This window comes from Saimiri boliviensis, chromosome 2 (genome assembly GCF_048565385.1).
Source record: "Saimiri boliviensis isolate mSaiBol1 chromosome 2, mSaiBol1.pri, whole genome shotgun sequence".
Taxonomy (NCBI): domain Eukaryota; kingdom Metazoa; phylum Chordata; class Mammalia; order Primates; family Cebidae; genus Saimiri; species Saimiri boliviensis.
Genome location: NC_133450.1, coordinates 153782625 through 153798938, shown reverse-complemented (window position 1 = coordinate 153798938; position 16314 = coordinate 153782625). Strand labels below are relative to the sequence as shown.

At 40.9% G+C, this 16314-nt stretch overlaps 2 protein-coding genes and 1 pseudogene across 6 annotated transcripts in view; 2 read left to right on the top strand and 1 right to left on the bottom strand.

The window, feature by feature from the left end:
- Positions 1-16314, top strand: part of PIP5K1B (phosphatidylinositol-4-phosphate 5-kinase type 1 beta) — a 488372-nt gene that overhangs the window by 243044 nt on the left and 229014 nt on the right. Inside the window, exon 1 of one of the 5 annotated variants that reach the window (XM_074394719.1) lies at positions 3809-3898. The exons of 3 other annotated variants lie outside the window; for them this stretch is intronic. The gene's annotated coding sequence lies outside the window, so the exon portion shown is untranslated. Of the gene's footprint in view, positions 1-3808; positions 3899-15364; positions 16304-16314 lie in introns of those variants that run through there. One more of the 5 variants, XM_074394716.1, reaches the window with a different exon arrangement.
- PABIR1 (PP2A Aalpha (PPP2R1A) and B55A (PPP2R2A) interacting phosphatase regulator 1) lies at positions 758-15213 on the top strand. The gene has a single exon (XM_074394722.1). It carries the CDS (start codon positions 1295-1297, stop codon positions 2282-2284), a length of 990 nt encoding a protein of 329 aa, XP_074250823.1. The 5' UTR covers positions 758-1294; the 3' UTR covers positions 2285-15213.
- LOC104652606 (AP-3 complex subunit mu-2 pseudogene) overlaps positions 9758-16314 on the bottom strand; it is a 30435-nt pseudogene continuing 23878 nt past the window's right edge.

Below are 16314 nucleotides of genomic sequence, written 5' to 3'. Positions count from 1 at the left end.
CATTCGATCTTAAGATCCAACTCTTACCCTCTCCTAACACTCCCACTCTTACGCTTCAGAGGCACTGCCCTTTTTTCTTTTTCTGCTAACGCATCAAACTCATGGCTGCCTCGGGCCTTAGCCCTTGATATTCTCTCTGCTTGGAATACTCATTCCCCAGATTTCCACGTGTCTTGCTGCTTCTTGTCATTTAGATCTCAGCTCTAATTTTCCCCTGCCTTCTATCAGTAGTGCTCCATCACACCATCTTATTTTTCCTAAGACTTACCACTATGTGAAAATAGCCTGCGTTTATTTCTCTATTTTCCCCCTCAGTAAGAATCAAATTTTCTCATTCTAGGGACCATTTCCTAGCAGAGTGTTTGGCACATAGTAAGTATGCTGAAAAAAACCTTGACTATCTGAATAAATGAATGAACAAATAAATATGAATCCACTTTTAATGAGATATCAAGGTTTTATATTAATTACATGAGCCAAGAATGGTGTTTTTATTTTTTAAATGTGAGGACCTGCCGGTTTCATACATCACACATATGCTTGTGCTGGAAATATGACTGTAAATCAATAGTAATTCAGTCCCCGGTTTGGAATTTTTCCTCTAACTGAAATAGTTCTCAGATTTACTCTTCTCCCCATCTCCACTTCCACACTGTCACCTTAGTGCAAATTACCATCATCTGTGGCCTTTTTTCTGTAAGGTTCTAATCTCCCAGTACCTATTCTCCAGACTGCGGGCCATTGAGCTTTTCAGTTGCTATTACATCTGTGTTTGAAAACCCTTTTAAGTTTTCATTGTTCTCAAGATAAAGACCACAATGTGGTCTGGTCCACCACCCCCCATCACGCCAGCCCTCACTCTCCACTGACCACACTGTCTCCTCCTCCCCTCCTGGTTCCCGCCTGCCACCTGGCTGGGAAGCCCCGCTTCCCGCTTCCTGCAAAGTTCTACACAGCACCCATTTCGCCCACTTCTTCGGATTTCAGGAGACTGTTCCTTTCTCGGGGAAGCGCTCCCTGATTAGGCCAAACCCCACTCCCCATCACACGGCCCCACATCACCATGGGCCTCTGTTTCAGGGCTTGTATTTGTTTTAGAAGTACGTACTCCAGAATACAATCTTACTGACGTGCGTCAACGCGAGCCTGCGCTCAATAGCTATTTGCCAAAGGAATATACGAACTGACGGCCCGACTACTCCTCGCCCCTCCCCTACAACTGCCGCGCAGATATTACGCATTAAGCAGGCGCCGCGAGAACGGACAGCGCGGGCGCCTGCGCGAAGGGGTACGCATGCGCAGAGGGGAGAGCCCGCTGACAGATTCTCGGTGGCGGCGGTGGCGGCGGCGTCCCTGGACTGCGGGGAATGGGAATCCTAGGTCCCTGACTGAGCACCTCCCCCGCCTCCCTGCCCCCGACATGGCTCAGGAGAAGATGGAGCTAGACCTGGAGCTGCCTCCGGGTACGGGCGGGAGCCCGGCGGAGGGCGGCGGCAGCGGCGGCGGCGGGGGCCTCAGGAGGTCTAACAGCGCCCCCCTCATCCACGGCCTCAGTGACACTTCGCCGGTGTTCCAGGCCGAGGCGCCGAGCGCCAGGCGGAACAGCACAACGTTCCCGAGCCGCCACGGCCTGCTGCTACCGGCCTCCCCTGTCCGCATGCACAGCAGCCGCTTGCACCAGATCAAACAAGAAGAAGGCATGGACTTGATTAACCGAGAGACGGTCCACGAGCGGGAGGTGCAGACCGCAATGCAGATAAGCCACTCCTGGGAGGAAAGTTTCAGCCTGAGTGACAACGACGTGGAGAAATCCGCCTCCCCCAAGCGCATCGATTTCATTCCTGTGTCACCAGCACCGTCACCCACTCGGGGAATTGGGAAGCAGTGTTTTTCGCCATCCTTGCAAAGTTTTGTAAGTAGCAACGGATTGCCTCCAAGCCCTATTCCCAGCCCAACGACCCGATTTACCACCCGGAGAAGCCAGAGCCCTATCAATTGCATTAGACCAAGTGTTCTTGGACCATTGAAAAGAAAATGTGAAATGGAAACTGAATATCAGCCAAAGAGATTTTTCCAGGGCATCACCAACATGCTTTCTTCTGACGTTGCACAGCTTTCAGATCCTGGTGTGTGTGTATCTTCGGATACCCTTGATGGAAACAGCAGCAGTGCCGGATCTTCTTGTAACTCACCAGCGAAAGTCAGCACTACCACCGACTCTCCTGTGTCACCTGCCCAAGCGGCTTCTCCATTTATTCCACTAGATGAACTTTCGTCTAAGTGATTCATTCATCTTGAGACTCTTTGCAGTGGAGAGAGAATAATCAAGTTGGAGCAAGCACTGAACTTTGTTGATTAATTTGAGGCTATTTCCTATTTGACCCCTTTTCTTTTTTGAAATTTCCTGAAATGATGTTATTCTAGAGAACTTCTATGTCAGGTTCCTGCGGATACCCTTGAATTCAGTGTAGTAATATTTTCAGACGTTTCCCCAATAAGTGTGTTGAAGCATACATCTTTACGCTGCTAATATGTCTAAATACATATGTTATCCCTTGATTTTTTTAAATAATTGAGAGCTCTATTTATTTATGGGATTATTAAGTTCTGATGAAAATATAAATGTTGACTTAATCAGCATAGTAAACTGATGTTTAAAATTTCATACTTCATGCCCACACTAATTTTTAATGCTATTTTCAGTGGTTGCCGTTTTCCATTTGATGAAGAACAATAACTTGACTATACAGCTTTTAAATACTTTAGTTATATCAGTCTAGTAGTTGTCTGTTTTACCCAGGATTTCTTGGATATTTAGTTTTGTGGGTACAGAAGTGGATGGGAGGGTAAATGATTAAAGAACAAATTATAAAAGTTTGCAACAGATCCTTTCAAATTAAGTATAAAAGTAAACATTTAAGAAAAACATTTTTAATGAAATTTTAATAGTAATTCTAGTCAGTCTTACAAATACACTATAGAGAAAGTAAAAATTTTCCTTTTTTCTTTTTTTTAACCAGAGAGTACATTTGCTTGGGTGTAATCCTAAACTGAAATGGGACAGTGCCTTGCAGTCTTTGCCCACTGTACATAGGCTGAGGCTAGGCTTTTTGTACTACTGAAACTTAAAAGTTTTTGAAATGTAGAAAATGTGTTGAAAGGCTTGTTGAACTTCGGGGCACCCAGGTAAACAATATTCTCTCAATTGTTGATATACTTTAAAATATTCAGTTGTGCCTCAGTTCCAAAAACGATTGCCAATCAGGAGCCAGGGCAATTTTTGGCTGCTTTTCTGCTCTACCCATCTGTCACCTCACTGGTTTTCCCTTGTTCAGGAAGAAAGCAGCTGTTTCCTTGCCAACAGGTCCTGCCTCTCCTTCTCCCACCAAACTACGGCATCATTGATTAGACAAAGGTACAGTGTAACTTGGATTTCTGACAGCAACAACAGGACTGAATTGTTTAACCTCTGTGGTTAAAGCTGCAGCTTGGTTGTCTGCTTCGGGGATGTCGGTTAATTAAGGAATGATGATTTGCAAGGGAAAATCTGGAGAGTCACATAGGTAAATCTTATTAACTTAGGTTTTGCTAAAGGTAGAATAGTCAATGTTCTTCTCTTTACCTTTACAATTAAGACTAAATATTTAATAAGAGCAGCGAATTTTTTTATATTATGCTTCCTTATACTTCATATATCTTCCTTAACTAGTTTTACAGAAAGAATGGCTTACAAAGAGTAAAGGGGAAAAATAGAACAACAACAACAAAAAAGCTCTGACTTTTTAAAGTTACCGCTTACAGAGACTAACAATTTTGTGGCATTTTTACAACTATGAGAATAAATGGAACTGGTCAACTCTTGACAGTTGCCTCAAGATGGAGTGAAATTACATCGAGGGTAAGACTGTCCACAGGTTTAAAATTCTCTCTGGGTAATAGTGTTCATGTGATCCTATTCTCGGCCTTGTTCTTTAAATTTAAACTTAAATATTCTGACTTCTTGTTGAGTACCTTGCCGTGCTTCCAGAGGTATTTGAACTTCATTGTCTTCAACGCAGAAAAGGTTAATTTTCTCAGTTCACCTGTTCTTGCATTACCACAATTGATGTCATCACTAATATCCTAAGCTAGAAACTTTGGAAGGCTCTTTGACTTTTCCTTTTCTCTCTTGGATTAGCTTAATCACCAAGTCCTGTCAACTTCTGAAATGAATCTCAAATTTCTTAACTTCTCGTATCTGTTACCCCTGATTTTGCTTAAGTTTCAGCCTGTCTTCTGTCTACTTTTGGTTCAGTCTTCATACTGCCTCTTGAGTAATCTTTCTAAAATTTAAACTTGATGTTTTTTCACTCTCTTGCTTGAAAATCTCTTTAAGGAATGGTTTCTTTAGCCTCAGAAGGTCCTTTATGATCTGGCTGTATTCTGAAATAGCTCCAATCCTCTCCTCATCTCTGTCCCAGTATACATCTTCTTTCCTTCTTATGCTGCAAACGCTAGACCACTTGATATTTTTCAGGTATGTCATGTGCTTTCATGTGTCTGTGCTCTGGGATAGATTGTTCCTTCTCCCTAAAATGCCATTCCTATCCTTTTCAGGCAGGCAAATTGCACGTGATTTTAAGTATGAAGGCAATGTATACCTACTGATTATAAAACATTTAAACAATGTACGTATCTATGTGGTTTTTTTTTTTTTTTTAAAGTCTGCTTTTAACTATGTAAAATTCATCTTCCCTCTCCACAGGTAACTTCTGTCAACAATTTGGTATATATTGTACAAGGTGTGTTACTGGCATTTCCATGTATATATGTATATAAATGCAGGAAACCAACATGTCATTGACACCTCTCTTTTCTTTCCGCCATATCTAATCATTCCTCAAGTCTTACTGATTTTATCAGCTAGAATCTATCTCCTTACTTCTGCCTCTGTTGCCACCCTGATCCAGGCTACCAGCATTTCACTCTTAGGTTGCTGAAGCAACTTCCTAACTCCCACTTGAGCCCATCACACTCGGCTGTCCATCCACTCTCCATACAGCAAGTAGAGTCATCCTTTCAAAATTGCGGAGCTGATCCATCTCCCAGCTGAAAGCTTTTCATTTTTTTTCATGTTTTTCTCATGAGTATGCCAAAATGTATGTATTCTGGGCTAGGAGGCCCTGAGGAATTTGGTCCTTCCCTCTTCTTCCCCTTGTTTTCTATGCTTCACCCTGTCTTGCTTTTTCTTTTCCTTAAATATGTTATGTTCTCACCTATTTTAGATCCTTTTCCTTGAAGGAATGGAAACATTTATTTCTGTAAGCTTATTCTATATAGTTGGTAAGTTTTTAAATCAGATGAGGTTCTAAGGGTATATGAACAATTTACATGATTATTGTATTGTTCATAACTTCATTCTGTAGAATGTAAGGGCTTAGCTCGTGTGAGAATTATCCTTCAAAAAGCATTTTTAAAGTATTATTATTGCTAATCTGTAAACTTTGTGCAAGAAGCCCTAAAGCCAATAGCAACATTTATTTAAAGTACAGTTTGTCACATGTAATAAACCTTTGGTATATTTTCCTTTATTATGCACACAGTGTAAATGGGAGAAATAATTAAGGATCATTCAATCCAAGGCTGCTGGATGTTAGGACCCTTAAGCATACTTAAGAGGTTGATTGTAATCAAGAATAACTTGTATCAGATTGCTTTCCAGTGATTCGCATTTATTAGCTCAACAAGTTACATACCTATAGCTAAGAGACCACTTGGCAATAAAATTGGGGAAAGAATCAAGACTTAAATGAGAAAAACAGGGCTGAGAACATTTTTTCTTCTGGGTATGTTTATAGATTAGTAGAACAATTTTGAAGATCTAACAGAGGTGGGAATCAAGGGAGTGGTTGCCAGACAATGAACCAAGATCTTGGTGATTATTTCTTGAGTGGCATCAGAGAACCGAAGAAAGAGTTGGCCTTGGAAAGGAGATCTGGAAACTTACTTTTCTTCTGAAACAGCAAAGAGAGTGAAGAGACAAGGCAAAGGTATCAGCAAATGTTGAATTGATTCATTGTTGCAGGGGGTTTAGGAGTATGAGTTAGCTATATGAAAAGTAGAATTTGTGTCTGATTGTGCCTATTTTCCAATTATTAAGGAATCTGGGATACATGAGGATAGGGACAGGAGGTCATTTGGAAGCCTGAGTGCAGTAAAGGTTTAATGTTGCCTCTGAGAATCTGTAGAGGAGCAAGTTAAGGACAAGTAGAAGGCTTAGTAGGCTATGTTGGATGCCAGGTTGCAGTTGGGTGGCAGGCACAAAGGAAGTGGGTTGGATTGACTCGGTTTGGGAATTGGTTAAGTGGGTACTAGGTAAATCTCTGTGAAGCAGTTAAGGGTTCTGCTGCAAGTGTAGTTTGATTGGCTGAGGCATTGAGGATGATGAGAGAAGGGAGCAGAGGCTTATGGACTAGGGCACTTTTTTCAAGGCTCTACCTTATCAGCCATGACAAAGTATAGAGAATCTTGTCTCAATGTAGGTCTCTCACTCTAGCAGTTTTGCTCATATTTTTCATGGGTGTTAGAGAATCAGGGCTGAAGGCAAGCCTTGAGTTCCACTTATTTGGTAAAAATTGTGTCAGATTGCTCACTATAACCAAGACAGAGTTCTCTGTGGCTTCCGTACCTTGCCATCCAAGTAAAAATTTTCTTAAAAGTTAAAATGTCCTTTGTATAGAAAATAATAAAATACTTGCTATATGTCAGGGACTGTTCTAAGTGCTAAGCAAATGTAACAGTGCATTCAATCTATCACTATAATCTGAGCTAAGTGCTACCATTATCCTCAGTTTATAAATGAGAAAATGGAGACACAGAGACGTTGAGTAGCTTGCCCAGGATTCCAGAGCTGGGAGGTAGGCAGCGCATCATGGTGGTTAAGAATACAGACAGTGGAGTAGGATGGCTGTGGTGAGGATTGAATGGATTCGTACATGTAATGTGCTTACTACGACGCTGGGCAGTTATCATCCTTGACTGATGAAACTCCTGCTTTCACTTGAAGGATAGTATACTATCTTTCAAGGCAGGCTATCCTTTTATAAAGTGATTATTTCTGATGTTAGCCTTTCTTATAGTGAGCAAACATTTCCTTCTAACTTCCACCATTAAATCAAGTCCACCTCTGGCAAATGCAAAACAAGCCTTACTCTTTTTATAGGTGACAGCCCCCTTCCAGAAATCAGAAATACTGATTCCTCTCTAATGACTACTTCTTCCTTCCAGATTTTAGAAATCTTAAGCCGTGTCTTCAGTATGCTCTCTGTGAAATAAAGCTATCATTGCTTGGCAGCCAAGATTTTCACCAGATTGTGATTCCCTTATGACCATTTGCCTTCCTGGGTAGGAAGTGATAAATGTCCTGATAACACGAGCTTTTGCCAGTAATAATAATAGTGATATGTTAATATTTCTTGAGCATTCAACATGGGTCCGGACACTCTTTTTAGTGCTTTACATTTATGAGTTTTTAAAATCCTCACGACAACCCTGTGAGGCAGGTGCTATGGATTCCCATTGAAGAGATGAGAAAACCAAGGACATTTTCTCAAGTCCTTATTTCTTTTTTTTTTCTTTTGAATGTAGGCCCTTTTGGGTTTTTTGTTTTGTTTTGTTTTGTTTTGTTTTGTTTTGTTTTCCTATAGGCATGTTTTTTTAATTACTTGAGGTAAAGCCTATTTCCCAGCTAACTGTAGCAACCTGCTTTATTTTGCCAGTGCTGCTACTTCTGTTTTGAATCAAATGATAGGTAATCATTCCTGAAAACAGTATTCTCATATTAGAGGAAGAGATCGGGAAGATTTTTTTTTTTTTAGTAATAGATAAATTAAAGTGTGTAGAAGGAAATCATGGTTTTACAACTTTACATATTTTTTCCCTGTAGCATTAATTGTATTCAAAGATTTAGGGGGATTTTTTTTTTGTCTTAGAACAAAAGGGGATTGGTAGCTATCTATTGTTATAGATACACGGTAGAGTAGAGTACAAAGCCAAAGAACGGGAAGAAATGACCACTTCACCAAGCAGCTTCAAGGAACAACCATATCCTCCATGGTAAGCATTCCCTTGGGCGATTGACAAGAGTTTCTGACAGGAAGATTGGGATCCAGTGCCAGTCCAGCACGGACACATGCAGATGTGAGATCACTCACAGCCATGTCTGCCCTCAGGGGAAATGAGTCAGCCCTCTCTACTCCAATAGGATGACACACAAATTCTGGCTGCACTGGGGGTTATGGGACTGGCTTCTCTGAAACTCCTACTTTTTAAAAAATTTTAAAAATTAGAGGTCAGGTGTGGTGGCCCAAACCTGTAATCCCCGCACTCTGGGAGGCTGAGGCTGGCAGATCACCCCACCTATTGTTTTAAAAATCCCATGGTAGGATAAGGTAATAGGGAAAAGGCTGGTGAATTCTGTAAAGGGAAGTGAGTAGAATTGTGTTAGGGTAGGGAAGGAAGCATTTTAGGTAGCCACCTTCTCACTGCCAATAAGGGACAAAGTGCTGAAGGCCAGCAGCAGGCAGTGTCTGAAAACTAGTCTGATATGACAGTCTTGGAGGGAAAATATGGTTCTACTGGAGTTTTCATGTCAAGAGCAGACTCAAATTTAAGACGTCCTTAGTCCTTTTCTAGAAATACAAGTGTTTCTTATATATGAGGGGTCAGATCAGAAAGAAAGCAATTTGACTCTCTTCTTCCCATCCCTCCTTAATAGAGAATTTATTCACTTTTCTTGCCAATCTTTCATTTAAAGATGTCTCGTAAGTCTTTAATTCTGTTTCCTCCTCCTTCTCCTGCATAGTTCAGATCCTTAACAGGCCTTTCCTTGACTAACATTCATTTTTCTTCCATTTCTTCTTTCTTTCTAATCTTTTTTTGGGGGCAGGGGAGAGCCTTGCTCTGTCATCCCGGCTGGAGTTCAGGGGTGCATTCTTGGCTCACTGAAACCTCTGCCTCCCAGGTTCAAGCGATTCTCCTGCCTCAGCCTCCTGAGTATCTGGGACTATAGGCATAGGCCACCATGCCTGGCTAATTTTTGTATTTTTAGTAGAAACGGGGTTTCTCCATTTTGGCCAGGCTGGTCCCAAACTCCTGAGGTCAGATGATCTACCTGCCTCAGCCTCCCAAATTGCCAGGATTACAGGCTTGAGCCACTATGCCTGTAGCAACAGGCAACAAATGTTGATCTTTTTCTGTAGAAACTATGTTAAAAATGGTTACACAAGCATCAAGCATCTCTACCCCGAACACGCACCTCGTCCTTGAGAACTGGTGATGCTGTGTTTCAGTTTTGTCCAGTTCTCCCTGATGACCCTTTCCTCCCTTCATTAGTTCCACAGCACTGCAGGCAAAGGAGAAAAAGGGATGGGTGGGCCCAGGAGGGACTGTCCTGGGAGACAGGCTGATACTTTTGAGTTTTATATAAGTAAGAAAAGAAAAAGTATTCATGATCTTCCCTCTGCAAACTCTCCCTTCGGCTTTAAACTTGGAACTTTCTAGCTTAGCCCTGTATTTTATGCCTTTAAAGAGTTTGTACTTTTCTCCATATCTATCCAGACGACCCTAAGTCCAAAAATAGCCAGCTGCCCAGATCTTAACTGAAAGTTAATTTTATTATATTAGAGGAAGATATCAGGAAGGTTTTTGTTTGTTTTGTTTGTTTTTGTTTTATAGTAATAGGTAAAAAAATTAAAGCGTATAGAAGGAAATACTGGTTTCACAGAACCATTTCTGGTTTGGAATCTTCAGTATGAAGACTCATCATCCTCCTCAAACTTGGTAGCTTGTAGGGATTTGTTTTTCCTGCATCCCAAAACAGCATCTCTGTGACTGGGCCAAATGTGTGCATCACCTGTGGTGGAGTCAGGCTCATGTTCAGGACCTCTTTGAGCATCTGGCTGGTGACTGTCACTCCCTCTATAGTCTTCCCCATTGCCTGCTTGGGTCCTACCATTATCTCAAAGCATACAAGTGAGCTACTATCTCAGAAAATGATAGTATGTTTGACATATGCTGGGACTGAAACCAGATTCTGTATACTGATAAGAGAGCAGGTGGAAATTTCCATCAGGAGGAATGAAGGAAAGGATATGCTCAGATTCCCAGTGTTTGAAACAAACACAAGGATAGAAGCTGACATCATCCAACCACCTGGGGTTCATCAAGGGAAGTGTAAGTTCTGGCATTCCAATCAGCTTGATGCAGCATCAATCACCCCCTGAATTTCAGCAGCAATTGTAGAACCTGATGTATCAATAATGGCATCAGTCTCTTCAGTCACATCAAAATGGGCCTCATTGTTGGTGTATTTAACCCCAGTACATCGCTAAGGCACCACTGACAATTATCCAGTGGGAAATTGGTCACCCACTTGGTACTTCGTGTGATGGTGTTGAAAACCGTTTGAAGGATAGTGCTGCCACTGTCCTTTATCTATGCTTTGAGGATATTTGACTTGGTAGCCAACAAGTCAGTTTGGAAACCCAATGCCAAGCCTCTCTTTTAATGCATCGTAAACCACAACAACATTGACCTTGATCACTAATTCTGAACAGACCCCAAAATAATTCTGAAATGTGTCTATTACTCAGTGAAGAAACTCAGTGATAAATAGAGGAGAGACCTTTGGATTACAGTCACAAAAAAGATCTTGTGGTGGTAAACACTCAAGAGACAGTGGTGGCTGGGCACGGTGGCTCACGCCTGTAATCCCAGCACTTTGGGAGGCCAAGGCAGGCAGATCACAAGGTCGAGACCATCCTGGCCAACATGGTGAAACCCCATCGCTACTAAAAATGCAAAAATTAACTGGGCGTGGTGGCCTGTAATCCCAGCTATTTGGAAGGCTAAGGCAGGAGAACCACTTGAACCTGGAAGGTGGAGGTTGCAGTGAGCCGAGACTGTGCCACTGCACTCTAGCCTGATGACAGAGCAAGACTCCATCTCAAAATAACAAAACAAAACAAACAAAAAAAATGAGAGACAGTGGTGAGTGGTAGGGATAACTGGAGGCACATTTTCTGTCTCAGGAGCTTGCTCTTGCATCTCAAAAAAGTAATCAAAAACAGAACAGTGGGCCACACTTTTCCAGTGTTTCTCCAGGAAAATATCTCCAGAGGAGTTGATCAAGAAAAGTCTATAAATCATGATAGTTAAATGAGAGAGGAAAGCCTTTTAGAGTCTGAAAGCCTCAGGACTCTGTACATTTTCAACCCCATCTTTCAAGACCAGACTCATTCTTCCTCTACTGCATGGGCCTGAAGTATCCCTCCCTTGAATACTTGGCCTCACTCCTCAGGGCACCGGATGCTCACTCTGCCTTATGAACCAGTCCTGCCCTGCTCTGCTTTACATATTCTTAACTGATTTTATATTTGAAGTTTGAAATTACCAATCCCACAAATTCTGGATTTTTTAATTGTTTTCTTTATACATATATATACACACAGAGTTATATTTAATTTATATAGTATCCTTGGTTGTTCTTAGATTGTCATTCCTAGGGAAGCAAAGGCAAGAACCAGTGTGACTCTTCCCTCCCCTCTTTTCTCCTACAAAACTCTGAAAGTTAGAAGTGTGGCATTTTTTAAAGGTAAAAAGCAAGATTCAAAAAAGGATCATGCTTACCTCTTCTTTCTCTATGGGAAGCTCTCCCCAGAGGCAGATATTTAAATTGGGAGGAATTGGGCAGTCCTTGAGAAACTTTACTTTTTAAAAACTTTACTTCTTTAGAAAATCAATTCAAGTAAAAGGATCTAAAAAGGAAAACTTCCCTTTGAAAACATTCTAGAATTGGTGATTAGACTTCCAGTTTCACCCTATCATGTCACTACATTAGACACTTTGGAACAAACCATCCAAAGGCACAGTTGGTTCCAAAAGGTTAGTCTTATTTTTAGAAGTTCAGTAAATATTTAGAAATTACTTCAACAGTGACTTTTAGTTCTATATGTAGCTGGTTTGTGAAAATAATTTTATAATGGAATAAGGTTAGGCGGATAACGTCAAATACTTGGGTCTTGTGTATGTACACCCAAACGCACATGAACGTGCGCACACGTGCACACACACACACTCACTCACCCTTGTGGACCTTTTTCTGTGTTCTTGGAGCCATATTTAGCTTTCCTTCCACTTTAAATTCCCTTTGTTTTCTTAAACAGAAACTTGGGCTTTGTAAATAATGCTAAACTATGCATACACCTGTATAGGTACTACTGACCTATATAGAAAGTGTGTTGGATCAGTGGTCCAGATTTCAAGAGCCACCCTAAGAGAGAAGTAAGTATTTGGTACTAGTACCCAGGACCTCTTTGTGTCTGATTTGTTTCTCCTTTTTGAATTTCTAGAATAAATACCCGGGGAGATGTAAAAAACACCCATTTATAAATTTTAAGGCAACATGACTGAAACTAGAGAACAGAGGACCTATTGCTTTTGTTTACCTGCAGAAGTTTGGTTCTTTATCAGTGCCAGGTATCATTCTGGTTTTTTTCCAATTGCCTACAGTGGTCCCCCAAGCCAAACTAACCTCTGAAGGCTTGGCTAATAAGGCATGTTGTGAAAGAATACAATTGAGAAAGATCTTTTGTGCCCCAGCAGAGGAAAATGGTTGTCTGAGGTAAAGCGTTCCTGGGATTCGGCAATCCCTTTCCCTTGCTTTAAGGACAAAGAAAGATTTTAATGTTGAGATGCCAAGAGGATTATCAGAACTTGGGAGTGACAAGTAGCTATTGAGTATTGGTATCTTTTGGGAAGGAAAATATGAGATGTTTGGGAGGGAGTAGAAATGAGGGGATGATGGATGGATTGGGTATTTTTTTTGGCACTGTGAATGTTCTCTTGGACTATCATTGTGAGCTCTCTGTTGAATAAAGAATGGTAGTGAGGGTGGTTTTCTTCATTGTTTGTTTCCCTTCATTTAGGTTTTGGATTTGAATCAGGATGTGTTTAAGAATTTCTCTGAGTCTGTTTCCCTTAATGCTCTATTCTTTTGAGTCCTCTAGGGGGAAAAAAGGTAAATAATATAATTGTAATGGTCAGGTTACTTTGAGTCAAGAATTAAAATTCCTGGGGGTCTTTACCAATTTATACTGCATTTCTAACTCTGAATTTAAATTCCATGCCTTTTTAATACAGTCTTTCTCAAGGCCCCATTTACCATACTACTTGCTTTCAGATATTAGTGAAATGCAAACCTGAGAATGCAGCTGTCATGACTACTCCTTAAATTCAATTTTAAATCAAATTATGTAGTATGAGTAAAAGCCCTCTCCGCCTCAACATATCCCCTGGATTCTAGGACTGTAGCCAACTGAGCTGCCTGGAGTTCAGTGCTTTCTGTGTATGCTTACTGGCTGTGCTTTTAGACAAGCTGTGTCCTCTGCTTAAAGCGGCATCTTCTCCCTCCTTCCTCCACAGCCCCTGCCAACTCTTTTTTCTTAATTAACTCCTTAAAAATTTAGTTCAAGGGGCACATCTTTCCTGGTGGCCCCTGCCTCTACAACCTCAGTCAGTTAGGTGCTTTCTTCTGTGATCCTGTTGTTCCCAGGGCTTCCCTCTGTAAAGGGAATTAATAGTCTGAATTGTATTTGTATGGTTTATTTTCTGTTTGCCCCATGCAAAAATAGAAACTAAGCCTTTTATTTATGTCCCTAACACCTGTGCAGAGCACATTATAGTTACCCAAACTTATGTTGAGTAGATGAATTAATAGACAGATAAATGGATGAACAAATGGTACACAGTTTCTGTTTTGTTTTGTTGATTTCTTGATATTTGTGGTGAGATTTTATTTCTTCCATTTACAATCACAGTGCCATTTAGAATTCATCCAACAAACATTTATTCAGCATTTACTGTGGTGCACATGTTTTTTAAGAGAAAGGAATGTAGTAAGATTCTTAGTGGAACAAGTTCAGTTACATGGCTGAGCCCTTTATAGTTTGCTAAGAGACTAGAAATTCATTCATTAGGCAATTTTGATTAAAGCACTGATTATGTACCTCACACTGGCCAGTCTCTTAGGATACTTCTGTATATGAAACAAAGACTCCTGCCCTGTAGAATCCACATTTTGCATACATTCTAACAAGGTAGAAGGAGGGGCAATATTAAACATAAAAAATAAGCAAATTACTATGTATATATATATACACACACGTGTGTGTGTGTGTGTGTGTGTCTACACACATGTAAGGAACAGCAAGGAACTCAGGATGGCTGAAGCAGAGTCATTGAAGGGAAAAATAGTTGGAGTTAGGGAGAGGGGCAGTGGTGAGGATTATTCCAAACACACATGGCATGGTATTGTATGAAGGACATTGGCTGTATGAGTGAGATGAGAGCCATTGCAGAGTTTTGAGCACAGGAGTGACGTGATCTGTCTCTGATTTTAAAAGGAACACTCCTGCTGTGTTGAGAATAGACTCTGAGGGCATGGTAGAAGCAGGAGGACCAATTACTAGGCTATCCAGCAATCCAGGTAAGAGATGATGATAGCTGGGATGAGGGTGGTAGCAGTAGAGGTGGAAGAAGTGGCTAAATTCTAGATATATTTTGAGGATAGGACCGACAGATTTTGCTAGTAGGTTTAAGGTGGGCACGAGAGAGACAAGTTAAGGATCACTGAAAGGTTTGGGGCCTGAACAACAGGAAGGATTGGAGTTGTCATCAACTGAAATATGGAAATCTGTGGGTGGAGTAGAATTTATTTTGGCGGGGTCGGGGGTGGGATTGGGGCTGTGGAGGTGAGTGGCATTAGCTGCTAAGTTTTGCATGTGTTGAATATGCGGTCTTTTTTTTTTTTTTTTAAAGATGGGGTTTCACCATGATGGCCAGGCTGGTCTTGAACTTCTGACCTCAGGTGATCCACCCACCTTGGCCTCCCAAAGTGGTAGGATTACCGGTGTGACGTTCCAGTGGAGGCATCAAGTAAGCAGTTAGACACCTGAGTCAAGTTCAGGAAAGAGGGCTGGACTGAAATATACAATTGCGAGTCATCTGCCTGTGGATGGTGAAGTCAGGAGACTAGATGAGATCACTAAGGGGGAAGTGTCAGTTAAGAAGAGACTAAGAACTGAACCTTGAAGTATTCTATTGAAAGATCAGGGAAAAAACAAAAAGAAACAAACAAAAAAACCCCGAGCTGGAGCAATCAGAGAGGTAGGAAAACCAAGAGAGCACAGCACTTTAAAAACTATGTGAAGAAAACATATGAGAGAAGATGGTGTGATGGTGTGTCAGGTTCAGCTGATCTGACAAATAAGATGAAGTGAAATCACTGAGCACTGCATGTAGTGGCATAGAGGTTACAGGTCACCTGCATGAGAGTCATTGTGGTGGAGTGGTGCACTTAGAGCCTGACTCAAATGGAGTTAAGACAGAGTACAGTGAACACAATTGGAGACAGCCAGATGGCTAAATAAGGATGTGGGTTCTTCTAGATTCTTGAGGTTAAAAAGGAACTGAAGTGAAAGGTCATCTCCCTCCCCTTTTATTGGTAAATTGGTATTAAGTTTTTCACAAGAAATACTCCTTTACATCTATATGATTATAGCTTGGGGGAACAATCAAAAGAATAGAAGACAATTTCTTTTCTTTCTTCCTTTTTTTGGCATTATTGTGAGAGGGAACAATTTTATAAGTAAATGTTTTTACTCTAAACATGAGTAAACTGTTCAAGCTAAGGGCTTACCGATTTACTTCCTTCATGGATTTGTCTGGTTCATCTTATTCCCTTGTCATCTATTTCTCTTGATGGCTTTTTTCCACTTATAAATTGAAATTTAGTTCCATACCCATGACACAATTATTTCTGTAACTTTGGCCCAGTTTCCTAACCCAGAGACATTTTTCTCTTCAGTGAGTTCTGTAAATTAAAGAAAAAAAATAGTTCATTGTCCTCTTAGGTTTTATTTAGGAGTAGATTCTTTTCCCTATTCCTTGGCAAAATTATTGCTGAATAGTGTGAGAGGAGAGGACTAGTAATGACAGGAAAGAAACAATATTTTCCTCACTTTGAATCACTAAGATTTCATTCTAATCATGGAATATTGTCAGGTTCGTTCTTGTGGGTTGGGAAGTCTGTCTGGATCCTTTACAGAAGAGGACTGAGGGACATCCAAGCCATATTTGTAACCAGCAGTGAAAAATACCTTCTCTTGGAACTACTTATCTCTCCTAATAATGCATTTCTGTCTTTCAAGACATCAGTCAAGTACCGCGCACTCCATGGAATGTCCTCTGATTCTTCTGGCTCTAGGTAGTATTGTC

Excerpts from the sequence above, each read along its gene's own strand:
- PABIR1 (XM_074394722.1), top strand. The coding sequence starts at position 1,295 with ATGCGCAGAGGGGAGAGCCCGCTGACAGATTCTCGGTGGCGGCGGTGG.